General features: G+C 43.1%; 1 protein-coding gene across 3 annotated transcripts; it reads right to left on the reverse strand.

Annotated features, from left to right (window-relative positions):
- Window positions 1–1,794: 1,794 nt before the first annotated feature.
- hnmt (histamine N-methyltransferase) lies at window positions 1,795–12,789 on the reverse strand. Of its 3 annotated transcripts, none has more exons than XM_045704342.1 (7): window positions 12,216–12,789; window positions 11,924–12,063; window positions 11,778–11,830; window positions 11,376–11,483; window positions 11,004–11,134; window positions 5,009–5,102; window positions 1,795–2,360 (listed from the first exon to the last, which is right to left on the reverse strand). In XM_045704342.1, the coding sequence occupies exons 1-7, from the start codon at window positions 12,363–12,365 to the stop codon at window positions 2,008–2,010; spliced, it is 1,029 nt and encodes a 342-aa protein (XP_045560298.1). In that variant the 5' UTR covers window positions 12,366–12,789; the 3' UTR covers window positions 1,795–2,007.
- Between the last annotated feature and the right edge of the window lie 2,834 nt (window positions 12,790–15,623).

Below are 15,623 nucleotides of genomic sequence, written 5' to 3' on the forward strand. Positions count from 1 at the left end.
CTCCTTTTGAAGCTTCCAGTCTGTTATTCGAACTCAATCAGCATGACAGAGTGTTCTCCAGCCTTGTCCTCGTTAACACTCACACCTGTGTTTAACGAGAGAATCACTGACATGTCAGCTGGTCCTTTTGTGGCAGGGCTGAAATGCAGTGGAAATGTTTTTGGGGGATTCAGTTCATTTGCATGGCAAAAAGGGACTTTGCAATTAATTGCAATTCATCTGATCACTCTTCATAACATTCTAGAGTATATGCAAATTGCCATTATACAAACTGAGGCAGCAGACTTTGTGAAAATTAATATTTCTGTCATTCTCAAAACTTTTGGCCACAACTGTAGAAGAGCCAATACTGCTGTCTGGACTAATGACTCCATCTACTGGCCTATTATCTTTTAGTAATGGCTCCATCTACTGACCTGCTATCTGGACTAATGGCTCCATCTACTGACCTGCTATCTGGACTAATGGCTCCATCTACTGACCTGCTATCTGGACTAATGGCTCCATCTACTGACCTGCTATCTGGACTAATGGCTCTATCTACTGACCTGCTATCTGGACTAATGGCTCCATCTACTGACCAGCTATCTGGACTAATGGCTCCATCTACTGACCAGCTATCTGGACTAATGGCTCGGTCTACTGGCCTGCTATCTGGACTAATGGCTCCATCTACTGACCTGCTATCTGGACTAATGGCTCCATCTACTGACCTGCTATCTGGACTAATGGCTCCATCTACTGACCTGCTATCTGGACTAATGGCTCCATCTACTGACCAGCTATCTGGACTAATGGCTCCATCTACTGACCTGCTATCTGAACTGATGTCTCCATCTACTGACCTGCTATCTGGACTAATGTCTCCATCTACTGACCTGCTATCTGGACTAATGTCTCCATCTACTGACCTGCTATCTGGACTAATGGCTCCATCTACTGACCTGCTATCTGGACTAATGGCTCCATCTACTGACCTGCTATCTGGACTAATGGCTCCATCTACTGACCTGCTATCTGGACTAATGGCTCCATCTACTGACCTGCTATCTGGACTAATGGCTCCATCTACTGACCTGCTATCTGGACTAATGGCTCCATCTACTGACCTGCTATCTGGACTAATGGCTCCATCTACTGACCTGCTATCTGGACTAATGGCTCCATCTACTGACCAGCTATCTGGACTAATGTCTCCATCTACTGACCTGCTATCTGAACTGATGTCTCCATCTATTGACCTGCTATCTGGACTAATGGCTCCATCTACTGACCTGCTATCTGGACTAATGGCTCCATCTACTGACCTGCTATCTGGACTAATGGCTCCATCTACTGACCTGCTATCTGGACTAATGGCTCCATCTACTGACCTGCTATCTGGACTAATGGCTCCATCTACTGACCTGCTATCTGGACTAATGGCTCTATCTACTGACCTGCTATCTGGACTAATGGCTCTATCTACTGACCTGCTATCTGAACTAATGGCTCCATCTCCTTGACAGTTATCTGGACTAATGGCTCCATCTACTGACCAGCTGTTCCCCGGCCCCCGAAGACAAGGATGTCGATTAAGGCAGCCCCTCGTACCTCTCTGATTCAGATTGGTTAGGTTTAATGTGGAAGACATATTTCAGTTGAAGGCATTCAGTTATACAACTGACTAGGTATCTCCCTTTCCCTTGCTATCTAGACCAAATGGCTTCATCTACTGACCTGCTATGTGGACTAATGGCTCCATCTACTGGCCTTGGCGTGTTTCTGATATTTGTAACAAAATAGAGCATGATATTTGAGAGAATGAGAGGACACTTTTATTGAAAACACTGAAAAACTATTTGGTTTGCAGATAGAAAACCAACATGTTGTATTGCAGAAGATATATAGGTATAGCCTTTGCTACAAAGTGCACTATAGCCACTTAGACAAACTCAGAGCCATATACTGTGTACAGTAGATCTCTTCGTATGACTCTCGGCACTCTCATTAAACACCACACATGGTTCAGGAGTAAACCAGGAGACAACTCATGCTGCAGTCGAACAGTATCCTGCCCTCTTTCTCTGTGCTACATCGGTTCCGGAGAAGGTCCAGGATGCTTGCTCTAAGGTCAGGGGTCAGAGACTGGTGGAAGTGGTCCTGCTCTGTCATGAAGTCCAGCAGCAGCTCTCCCATCTCATCCCCAGTAGTGAAGCAGTCTGTGATGTCCAGGGTGTTAGGGATGAGGTGCTCGTCATACTGAAGCTCCAGCCGCTCCAGATGAACCTTGATGTCTCCAGCAGACAGGTAGTCAGAGATGGACTTGGTGCAGAGCTCTTTCCTGTAGGTCTTCCACAGGGTGTCCCAGCCGCTGCCAGCTGGAAATAGTATGATAGAGAACAGTGAAATAATGGAGGATATATTTTAATATTTATAACCATCTGTACAAACCCCAGAACATTTGTATAAATCTGCAACCAATACTATAGGTTACTACCCTGCTAAAGAGTCTGTAGCCCATGTTACTGTATTGAATATTATACATTATGTTACTGTATTGTATATTATACATTATGTTACTGTATTGTATATTATACATTATGTTACTGTACTGAAAATTATACATTATATGTTGCTGTATTGTGTGTGTGTGTATATACCCTAACCATATATATATATATATATATATATATATATATATATATTAGTATGTTACTGTATATTATACATTACAAGTTACTGTACTGCATGTTATACATTAGATGTTACTGTATAATGAATTATATGTTACAGTACATTGTACATTTTGTTACTGTACATTATATGATAATGCACTGTACATTATATATCACATGTTACTGTACATTATCAATTGTGTTACTACTGTATATTATACGTTTTATGTTAATGTGCTGTATATCATACATTGTTACTATTGTATAGGTTACATTAAATGTTACTGTATATTATACGTTACAGTATATTATGTATTATACGTTACTGTACTGTCTAAGCTAGATGCTCTCAATCTCACACAAATCATCAAGGAACCCACCAGGTACAACCCTAAATCCGTAAACATGGTCACCCTCAGACATTATGCTGACCAACTTGCCCTCCAAATACACCTCTGCTGTTTTCAACCAAGATCTCAGCGATCACTGCCTCATTGCCTGTATCCGCTATGGGACTGCGGTCAAACGACCACCCCTCATCCCTGTCAAACGCTCCCTAAAACACCTCTGTGAGCAGGCCTTTCTAATCGACCTGGCCCGCGTATCCTGGAAGTATATTGACCTCATCCCGTCAGTCGAGGATGCCTGGTCATTCTTTAAAAGTAATTTCCTCACCATCTTAGACAAGCATGTCCCGTTCAAAAAAAGCCAGAACTAAGAACAGATATAGCCCTTGGTTCACTCCAGATCTGACTGCCCTTGACCAGCACAAAAACATCCTGTGGCGGACTGCAATAGCATCGAATAGACCCCGCGATATGCAACTGTTCAGGGAAGTCAGGAACCAATACACACAGTCAGTCAGGAAAGCAAAGACTAGCTTTTTCAAGCAGAAATTTGCATCCTGTAGCTCTAACTCCAAAAAGTTTTGGGACACTAAAGTCCATGGAGAACAAGAGCACCTCCTCCCAGCTGCCCACTGCACTGAGGCTAGGTAACACGGTCACCACCGATAAATCCATGATTATCGAAAATTTCAATAAGCATTTCTCAACAGCTGGCCATGCCTTCCTCCTGGCTACTCCAACCCCGGACAACAGCTCCGCCCCACCCGCAGCTACTCGCCCAAGCCTCCCCAGCTTCTCCTTCACCCAAATCCAGATAGCAGATGTTCTGAAAGAGCTGCAAAACCTGGACCCGTACAAATCAGCTGGGCTAGACAATCTGGACCCTCTCTAAAACTATCCGCCGCCATTGTTGCAACCCCTATCACTGGCCTGTTCAACCTCTCTTTCGTATCGTCCGAGATCCCTAAAGATTGGAAAGCTGCCGTGTTCATCCCCCTCTTCACAGGGGGAGACACTCTAGACCCAAACTGTTACAGACCTATATCCATCCTGCCCTGTCAATCTAAAGTCTTCAAAAGCAAAGTTAATAAAACAGATCACTGACCATTTCGAATCCCACCGTACCTTCTCCGTGGTGCAATCCAGTTTCCAAGCTGGTCACGGGTGCACCTCAGCCACGCTCAAGGTACTAAACGATATCATAACCGCCATCGATAAAAGACAATACTGTGCAGCCGTCTTCATCGACCTGGCCAAGGCTTTCGACTCTGTCAATCACCGTATTCTTATCGGCAGACTCAATAGCCTTGGTTTTTCTAATGACTGCCTCGCCTGGTTCACCAAATACTTTGCAGACAGAGTTCAGTGTGTCAAATCGGAGGGCATGTTGTCTGGACCTCTGGCAGTCTCTATGGGGGTACCACAGGGTTCAATTTTCAGGCCAACTCTTTTCTCTGTATATATCAATGATGTCGCTCTTGCTGCGGGCGATTCTCTGATCCACCTCTACGCAGACGACACCATTCTGTATACTTCTGGTCCTTCCTTGGACACTGTGCTAACAAACCTCCAGACGAGCTTCAATGCCATACAGCAAAGCTGTCATCAAGGCAAAGGGTGGCTACTTCGAAGAATGTCAAATATATATTGATTTGTTTAACACTTTTCTGGTTACTACATGATTCCATATGTGTTATTTCATAGTTTTGATGGCTTCTTTATTATTCTACAATGTAGAAAAATAGTACAAATAAAGCAAAACCCTGGAATGGGTAGGTGTCCAAACTTCTGACTGGTACTGTATATTATACATGCTATGTTAATGTCTACTATACATTATGTTACTGCACTGTATAATATATATTGTTACTCTACATGCTATTATACTGTATTATACATTATATATTACTGTATATTATACATGATGTTACTATACATTAGATGTTACTGTACATTATATGTTACTGTATATTACACAGTTTGTGACTGAACTGGTATACTAACCTGCTTCATGAACTATGAGCAGTTTGCTGTTTTCCTTCAGAAGATTGTGGAAGAACTTGATGGTTCCTGGATAGTCATCTACGTAGTATAGCATCTATGGGGTTGAATAGGGATGCATGTGAGGTTGAGGATGGAAGAGAAATACTGTTACCACTTAGACTAGTGGCCAATTCTCTCACTTTCAGATATTTGAAAAGGAAATCATCTCCCAAATATCTCTATTTTAAAACAAGCCATAGAAAGTAGGTTGCCATTTCAATTTAATCAGAAAAGACAGAACAAATAATACAATAAATGTGGTTATACTCAAATATACTAATTGATCAAAAAAACTTTAGTGGTTGTACTAGATTTTAATCCACCAGAACAACTAATACAACACAGTGTTAGAGTGGTTAAACTCAAATATACTAATGATTAAAAAAAAGGTATACTCTTTGTAAATTATATCATAAATACCACTGGTGGAGTTGTCATACATGCAGCTAACTAAAACATATGGAAATGTCTACTCTACCTAAAATTACAACCAACTAATTGCAGCATTACCGCAAAAATGGAAGAGGAAAGTGGAAGGGGGATAAAGGAACTTGTCTGTCAGCCCTGCATTAAAGACCATAATTGGTTGAAGAAAATTGTGATAAATAAAAAAAGTATACCAGTTTCATTTAAGGACCAAAAAATTGACAGCCGTGCCATATAGATTGCAAAATAGTTGTGAAGAGATTTTTGACGTACCGATTCCATTGCACATGGTTTATGAACTGATGCGCTAAAAGACACCGGATTCAAAACTTTGAATTTTTAAACATAATTCTTGCAGAATGTTATTTATATGGGGGATACAATCTTCCCAGCTCTGCAGATTTGGCTGTGAAGAGTAAGAATCATTAGATCATTTGTTTTGGTACTGCCCATATGTAGCTTGTTTTTGGTCACAGGTCCAGGAATGTTTGAAGAACTGCAATATTTACCTGGAGCTAAACCTGCAGATAGCACTACTGGGCGATCTAAAAAGTCATAGTCAATCGATCAATAATATAATAATACTTCTGGCAAAAAATGTTTATTTTCAATTTACAATCTGTACAAAGAATGAGAATAGAAAGGTTCAGAACATTTGTGAAACATCACAGCACAGTTGAAAAATATATGGCAAATATAAATACAATATGGATGGTGTTAAGAGATAGACGGGAGGGGTTGGGACTAATAACAACAAGATAACTAATGTAAAACATACTGTGCCCGTAAAACGTATATGGGTTAGGTTCAGAACTTTTGTGAAAGAGCACCGTTTGAAAGATATGGCAAATAGAAATCAAACCGGATGGACATCATAAATCAAATCAAATGTTATTTGTCACGTGCCGAATACAACAGGTGTTACAGTGAAATGCTTACTTACAAGTCCTTAACCAACAATGTAGTTAAGAAAATACCTCCCCCCAAAAAGTAAGAGATAATAATAACAAATAATTAAAGAGCAGCAGTAAATAGCAATAGCGGGGCTATATACAGGGGGTACCGGTACAGAGTCAATGTGTCAATGTGCGGGGGTACCGATGTCGAGGTAATTATGTACATGTCGGTAGAGTTATTAAAGTGGCTATGCATAGAAAAGAGAGTAGCAGCGGGGGAGGGGGGGGGGGCAAGGCAAATAGTCTGGGTAGCCATTTGATTACCTGTTCAGGAGTCTTATGGCTTGGCGGTAGAAGCTGTTTAGAAGCCTCATGGACCTAGACTTGGCGCTCCGGTACCGCTTGCCGTGTGGTAGCAGAGAGAACAGTCTATGACTAGAGTGGCTGGAGTCTGACACATTTTTAGGGCCTTCCTCTGACACCGCCTGGTATAGAGGTCCTGGACGGCAGGAAGCTTGGCCCCGGTGATGTACTGGGCTGTACGCACTACCCTCTGTAGGGCCTTGTGGTCGTAGGCCGAGCAGTTGCCATACCAGGCAGTGATGCAACCCGTCAGGATGCTCTCGATGATGCAGCTGTAAAACCTTTTGAGGATCTGAGGACCCATGCCAAATCTTTTCAGTCTCCTGAGAGGGAATTGGTTTTGCCATGCCCTCTTCATGACTGTCTTGGTGTGCTTGGACCATGTTAGTTTGTTGGTGATGTGGATGCCAAGGAACTTGAAGCTCTCAGCCTAGTCCACTACAGCCCCGTCGATGAGAATGGGGGAATGCTCGGTCCTCCTTTTCCTGTGGTCCATGATCATCTCCTTTGTCTTGATCACATTGAGGGAGAGGTTGTTGTCCTGGCACCACACGACCAGGTCTCTGACCTCCTCCGTGTCTCATTGTTGTTGGTGAACAGGCTGTTGTGTCATCGTCAAACTTAATGATGTTGGAGTTGTGCCTGGCCATGCAGTCATGAGTGAACAGGGAGTACAGGAGGCGACTGAGCACGCACCCTTGAGGGGCCCCTGTGTTGAGGATTAGCGTGGCAGATGTGTTGTTACCTACCCTCATCACCTGGGGGCGGCCCATCAGGAAGTCCCAGATCCAGTTTCAGAGGGAGATGTTTAGTCCCAGGGTCCTTAGCTTAGTGATGTGCTTTGAGGGCACTATGGTGTTGAACGCTGAGCTGTAGTCAATGAATAGCATTCTCACATAGGTGTTCCTATTGTTCAGGTGGGAAAGGGCAGTGTGGAGCGCAATGGAGATTGCAACATCTGTGGATCTGTTGGTGCTTTATGCAAATTGAGGTAGGTCTAGGGTTTCTGGGATAATGGTTTTGATGTGAGCCATGGCCAGCCTTTCAAAGTACTTCATGGCTACAGATGTGAGTGCTACGGGTCGGTAGTCATTTAGGCACGTTACCTTAGTGTTTTTGGGCCCAGGGACTATGGTGGTCTGCTTAAAACATGTTGGTATTACAGACTCAGACAGGGAGAGGTTGAAAATGTCAGTGAAGACACTTGCCAGTTGGTCAACACATGCTCCGAGTGCACGTCCTGGTAATCCGTCTGGCCCTGCAGCCTTGTGAATGTTGACCTGTTTAAAGGTTTTACTCACATCGGCTGTGGAGAGCGTGATCACACAGTCGTCTGGAACTGATGATGCTCTCATGCGTGTTTCAGTGTTACTTGCCTCGAAGCGAGCATAGAAGTTATTTAGCACGTCTGGTATGCTCGTGTCACTGGGCAGCTCCCGGCTATGCTTCCCTTTGTAGTCTGTAATAGTTTGCAAGCCCTGCCACATCTGTCGAGCGTCTGAGCGTCTGAGCCGGTGTAGTACAATTCGATCTTAGTCCTATACTGATGCTTTGCCTGTTTGATGGTTAGTCGCAGGGCATAGCGGGATTTCTTATAAGCTTCCGGGTTAGAGTCCCGCTCCTTGAAAGCGGCAGCTCTGCCCTTTAGCTCAGTGCGAATGTTGCCTGTAATCCATGGCTTCTGGTTGGGGTATGTACGTACAGTCACAGTGGGGATGACGTCCTCGATGCACTTATTGATAAAGCCAGTGACTGATGTGGTGTGCTCCTCAATGCCATTGGAAGAATCCTGGAACATATTTCAGTCTGTGCTAGCAAAACAGTCCTGTAGTTTAGCATCTGCTTCATCTGACCACTTTTTTATAGACCGAGTCACTGGTGCTTCCTGCTTTAATTTTTGCTTGTAAGCAGGAATCAGGAGGATAGAATTATGGTCAGATTTGCCAAATGGAGGGCGAGGCAGAGCTTTGATCGCGTCTGTGTGTGGAGTAAAGGTGGTCTAGAGTTTTTTTTCACCTCTGGTTGCACTTTTAACATGCTGATAGAAATGATGTAAAACTGATTTAACCTGTTATGGCTAGGGGGCAGTATTTTCACGGCTGGATAAAAAACGTACCCGATTTAATCTGGTTACTACTCCTGCCCAGTAACTAGAATATGCATATAATTATTGGCTTTGGATAGAAAACACTCCAACGTTCCTAAAACGTTTCTAAAATCACAAAGACGGGGTTAGGTCACGCGCCTAAGCCCACAGTCCCTTGATCAGCCACTTGAGAAAGGCGATAATGTGTTTCAGCCTGGGGCTGGGATGACGACATTCAGGTTTTTCCCGGGCTCTGAGCGCCCATGGATGACGTAGGAAGTGTCACGTTAGAGCAGAGATCCTTTGTAAAAGATAGATGGCAAAGAAGTTCCAGAAATGGTCAGACAGGCCACTTCCTGTAAAGGAATCTCTCAGGTTTTGACCTGCCATTTGAGTTCTGTTATACTCACAGACACCATTCAAACAGTTTTAGAAACTTTAGGGTGTTTTCTATCCATATTCTAGTTACTGGGTAGGATTAGTAACCAGATTAAATCGGGTACGTTTTTTATCCAGCCGTGAAAATACTGCCCCCTAGCCATAAGAGGTTAAAATAATTGTTATGCTTTTTGTGAACGTTTATCGTGAGTAATTTAGTAAATTGTTAGCAAATTCCCCGGAAGTTTGCGGGGGGTATGCTAGTTCTGAACGTCACATGCTAATGTAAAAAGCTGTTTTTTGATATAAATATGAACTTGATTGAACAAAACATGCATGTATTGTATAACATAATGTCCTAGGTGTGTCATCTGATGAAGATCATCAAAGGTTAGTGCTGCATTTAGCTGTCTTCTGGGTTTTTGTGACATTATATGCTAGCTTGAAAAATGGGTGTCTGATTATTTCTGGCTTGGTACTCTGCTGACATAATCTAATGTTTTGCTTTCGCTGTAAAGCCTTTTTGAAATCGGACAGTGTGGTTAGATAAAGGAGAGTCTTGTCTTTAAAATGCTGTGAAATAGTCATATGTTTGAAAAATTGAAGTTTTTGTATTTTTGAGGAATTTGTAATTCGCGCCACGCCTATCATTGGATATTGGAGCAGGTGTTCCGCTAGCGGAACGTCTAGATGTAAGAGGTTAAGTTTCCCTCCATTAAAGTCGCCGGCCACTAGGAGCTCCACCTCTGGATGAGCGTTTTCCTGTTTGCTTATAGCAGAATACAGCTCATTGAGTGCGATTTTAGTGCCAGCATTGGTCTGTGGTGGTATGTAGATAACTATGAAAAATACAGATGAAAACTCTCTAGGTAGATAGTGTGGTCTACAGGTTATCATGAGATACTCTTCCTCAGGTGAGCAAAACCTCGAGACTTCCTTAGATATTGTGCACCAGCTGTTGTTTACAAATATACATAGGCCGCCGCCCCGTGTCTTACCAGAGGATGCCGATAGAGTGTCTAACCCGCCAGCTGTATGTTGTTAATGTCGTTGTTCAGTCACGACTCGGTGAAACATAAGATATTACAGTTTTTAATGTCTCGTTGGTATGATATATATATTACGCAATGAGTTGTTAATCACCCTTCTTCCCGGAGAGATGTTTATTCCTGTCGGCGCGACGTACAAAGAATCCAGGTGGCTGTACCGACTCCAACGGCATATCCCGAGAAAGCCATGGTTCCGTGAAACAGAGTATGTCTCTCTGGAAAGAAACTCTTGCAACTAATTTCGTCGACCTTGTTATCTAGAGACTGGACATTAGTGAATAATATACTCGGAAGCGGTAGGTGGTGTGCACGCCTCCGAAGTCTGACCAGAAGACCGCTCCGTCTACCTCTTCTCTGGCGGCGTTGTTTTGGGTCAGCCTCTGGAATCAGTTCAAATGCCCTGGGTAGTTCAGACAAAGGATCCTCTTCGGGAAAGTCGTGTTCCTGGTTGTTGTGCTGGTAAGTTGACGCCGCTCTGATAACTAATAGTTCTTCCCGGCTGTATGCAATAACACTTAAGATTTTCTGGGGTAGCAATGTAAGAAATAATAGACCAAAAAACAAAATACTAAGGAATAGAAGCAAGGCAGCCCTCTGTCGGCGCCATTGTTGGCTGGTTAAGATCACTGGGTATTTCCAAAGCAACTTCAAGCCTTTCACCTGAATCATGTGTATTAAGTAAAGCCGTTTACATGAATCATTTGTACATTGTCAAGCTTTTTACCTGAATCATTTGTATATATAGTCAAGCAGTTTACCTGAATCATGTGAATGAAGTCAAATCTTTTGATCTCTCTTTTGTCTTTGACCTGTTTCTCATATTCTCCACACGTCACGGTGTGCCAAGAGAACGGGATCTTCTGAAGGCTGGGAGTCTTTTCCACTAACGCTACAAAACAGTTACAAGACAAACAGGCAAAACATCTAGTGAGAGTATTTGATCAAAGGCATGATGATCAAATACACAGACTCTGTATGGTATCACAATAACTCCTGGAACAGATGACAATGCAGACGTGAATCTGTAGCTCTTTGACCTGTAGCTCTTTGAGAATCAGGTCTCCCTAGCAAAAGAGACACCAATCTCAATGTGACGCCCCTGAATAAATACATGTGAAATAAATCAGTACCTTTGAAATTGTCAGTGAGGTGGATGCTGGGTTCCACTATGTCTGCAGTAAGAGCGGTGGCTGGCAGTTTAGACTGTAGAATAGACAGGATGTGGGCATCCATCTCCCCTGAAATACCATAACACTTTAACTAGAAGACCACAGCATTATAACCATGAAGCCATAATCAGTCCACCGCAGGACGCGATCGTAGAATGTGCTGCAAAATCAACAATTCCCTGCATATTATGTGAGGGCATGCACATTTGACCGATCACCGCTCTATTACCACATAAAACTGGAGGAACTGTATAATTCTATACTAGTATTACTAGGGCTATATAGGCTGTCACTGTGGCGGTATAAATCTGGAGAAACAGTTGAGTATTAATAGTTGAGTGCAACTCAGATTAAATTACGTACCGCCACCACTTCCAACACCTAGAACATCCATTTTGGATTTCCCCTCTCCAATTCTACAGAAATCAAAGAGAACAGTTTACTGTAAATATATCCCAGATGATCATTAGTAATGTACTAACCAAACTAGATGAGTTATAAATCATTACCTGGTGAACTCTCCAGGGAGAACCTTGTCGACATACCCAAGGATGGCCTTGTGTTCCTCCGAGTGTTTCAAGTAAAACTGGAACCCCTGAACATAACGGCCCTCGTACCCCGCTGGCTTCACAGTGTCCATGGCTGCAGCCTGTTGATGTAAAGACCAAACTGACATTAACCTTAGTATGCAGTTAGAATACTGGTATTTTAAGTTCTACATGTCACAATTCAACATAACATATTTCATATAAATCATCAAGATCAGTCAATTGAGAAAGTACCGTGAGAAGCATGGATTACCTTGCCGTAGTGTACAGAGAAATGAGAAGCCTCTCCTGAGTAGACCTGAAAGCCCTCCCTAGCCCCCTCTGACTGGGTGGACTCTGTCCCCAATAATATAACTAGACAGACTGTCTGTATGCACAGTACTGGTCTGTTCATAGAGTCCATGCAGCTGTGCTGTCACATTCCATTCCCATCCAGTCAAATATCCATGGAGCCATTTCCAGAACCAAATCAAAGTGCCCGGAGCACAACCTCTCAAGGTTAATCCATCTTTCAACCACATCTACATTAATTATTTTTACAGACAACAATCATTTCACACACTGAATGGCTATGTTAAGCATCTTGAAGGACACAAGGAATAGATTGAGAACAAATGCATTGCCTTATTTTAGCTGACATGTTATACTATACAGTGGCAAGTCTCTCAGACTTACGGCTCTATTCAACCTGTATTGCTGAAGCGTTAGAGATGGCGTGATAGAAATGTAAAGGTACTTTCTAATTGAACCAACATATGCAGCATTTACCGTGAATGCAGTCTCCGCTAATGTGGGAACATTGAAATTTAAAGGCAATCACACTGTAACCCTGAACGCTGCTGCTACTCTCTGTTCATATATGTATAGTCACTTTAACTATACATTAATCTACATACTACCTCAATTAGGCCGACCAACCAGTGCTCCCGCACATTGGCTAACCAGGCAATCTGCATTGTGTCCCGCCACCCGCCAACCCCTCTTTTATGCTACTGCTACTCTCTCTTCATCATATATGCATAGTCACTTTAACCATATCTACATACTACCTCAATCAGCCTGACTAACCGGTGTCTGTATGTAGCCTCGCTACTTTTATAGCCTCGCTACTGTATATAGCCTCTCTACTGCATATAGCCTCTCTACTGCATATAGCCTCTCTACTGCATATAGCCTCTCTACTGCATATAGCCTCTCTACTGTATGTAGCCTCGCTACTTTTATAGCCTTTCTTTTTACTGTTGTTTTATTTCTTTACCTACCTATTGTTCACCAAATACCTTTTTCACACTATTGGTTAGAGCCTGTTGTATTCAGCATTTCACTGTAAGGTCTACACCTGTTGTATTCAGCGCACGTGACAAATAAACTTTGATTTGACTTCTGCAACACGGATTAAATAGAGCCCATACTCCCCTACTGTACTCCTCTGCCTTTGGCTGGCATCCAAACATAGCCTGCTTCCTATTGGATGGACCCAGACTGTTTCAAGGAACCCACACATTAGTAAACAACCAAAGGGCATCCTTAGTTCCCATTATCAATTCACTCTATTCACAGCGCTCTGTGAACCTCTTTCCCCCATAGAGGGAATCCAGCACTGCTAACAGCTAACTAAGGAATAGCTGTGTATTAATGTGAGCAGTGCATTGTGCTTACAGACTATGAACACACAGATCTCTTAGGATTTACATGTTTCTCTTCAAATAGGAGACTTCTGAAAATTGTATCAAGACAATTGATATGTACATTTTAAACATGGAAGGATATAAGAGCTGCCTGTACAGTGTTATATCTCATGCTCATGTTTTTTTTCCTACCCAAACACTTCCTGTTTCCGGTCACAACTTGCAGACTTGTTTACGCTGCTGTGCGTTTTTGTTGCCGATCTTACTTTGATACCTGACGGTTTTTTACTTTTTCATTACCGTATATTTTTACTTTTTCCCTCACTCAACTTTTTTCCTCACTCAACTTTTTTCATTCATCCCCGGAGGTTTTATCTGGACATGGTTCGTCAGGACTTCAAACAGCCGAAGCTAAGTAACATTAACATGATGCCTTCTAATTGCAGTCGTTGTACTTATAATATACAGGAGAACGATCGCCTTACGGCAAGGATAGCTGTGCTGCAAGCCCAGCTTCAGACGCGATCGTTAGGCAAGGGTAATTTCAGTGTAGGAAAGGATGAAACAGCGTCTGTGCCACCAGTAAGTACAGATAGTAACGTTAGTATAAACCCCCTCGCACGGTCCCCGCAGCCGGACATCTTTCTCATGGCTTCTGGAGGGAAACGCTGTAGGAATGCTCAACCGGTGTCGCTTATTCAGCCGACAGAAACTTTCAACCGGTTCTCCCCATTAAGCGAGTCGGAGTCGGAGGCCGAGACTTCTCTGGTCTCTACTCCTCCCGTTGTGGGGTCTGAGACGCCCGACGGCTCCCACCATTAGCTCTGACAAATTGAAAACCCTAGTCATTGGCGACTCCATTACCCGCAGTATTAGACTTAAAACTAATCATCCAGCGATCATACACTGTTTACCAGGGGGCAGGGCTACCGACGTTAAGGCTAATCTAAAGACGGTGCTGGCTAAAGCTAAAACTGGCGAGTGTAGAGAGTATAGAGATATTGTTATCCACGTCGGCACCAACGATGTTAGGATGAAACAGTCAGAGGTCACCAAGCGCAACATAGCTTCAGCGTGTAAATCAGCTAGAAAGATGTGTCGGCATCGATTAATTGTCTCTGGCCCCCTCCCAGTTAGGGGGAGTGATGAGCTCTACAGCAGAGTCTCTCAACTCAATCGCTGGTTGAAAACTGTTTTCTGCCCCTCCCAAAAGATAGAATTTGTAGATAATTGGCCCTCTTTCTGGGACTCACCCACAAACAGGACCAAGCCTGGCCTGTTGAGGAGTGACGGACTCCATCCTAGCTGGAGGGGTGCTCTCATCTTATCTACGAACATAGACAGGGCTCTAACTCCTCTAGCTCCACAATGAAATAGGGTGCAGGCCAGGCAGCAGGCTGTTAGCCAGCCTGCCAGCTTAGTGGAGTCTGCCACTAGCACAGTCAGTGTAGTCAGCTCAGCTTCCCCCATTGAGACCGTGTCTGTGCCTCGATCTAGGTTGGGCAAAATTAAAAATGGCGGTGTTCGCTTTAGCAATCTCACTAGTATAAAGACCTCCTCCATTCCTGCCATTATTGAAAGAGATTGTGATACCTCACATCTCAAAATTGGGTTACTTAATGTTAGATCCCTCACTTCCAAGGCAGTTATAGTCAATGAACTAATCACTGATAATAATCTTGATGTGATTGGCCTGACTGAAACATGGCTTAAGCCTGATGAATTTACTGTGTTAAATGAGGCCTCACCCCCAGGTTACATTAGTGACCATACCCCCCGTGCATCCGGCAAAGGCGGAGGTGTTGCTAACATTTACGATAGCAAATTTCAATTTACAAAAAAAAAACAACAATGACGTTTTCGTCTTTTGAGCTTCTAGTCATGAAATCTATGCAGCCTACTCACTCACTTTTTATAGCTACTGTTTATAGGCCTCCTGGGCCATATGCAGTGTTCCTCACTGAGTTCCCTGAATTCCTATCGGATCTTGTAGTCATAGCAGATAATATTCTAATTTTTGGTGACTTTAACAT

This window comes from Salmo salar, chromosome ssa21 (assembly GCF_905237065.1).
Source record: "Salmo salar chromosome ssa21, Ssal_v3.1, whole genome shotgun sequence".
NCBI classification, from domain to species: Eukaryota; Metazoa; Chordata; class Actinopteri; order Salmoniformes; family Salmonidae; genus Salmo; species Salmo salar.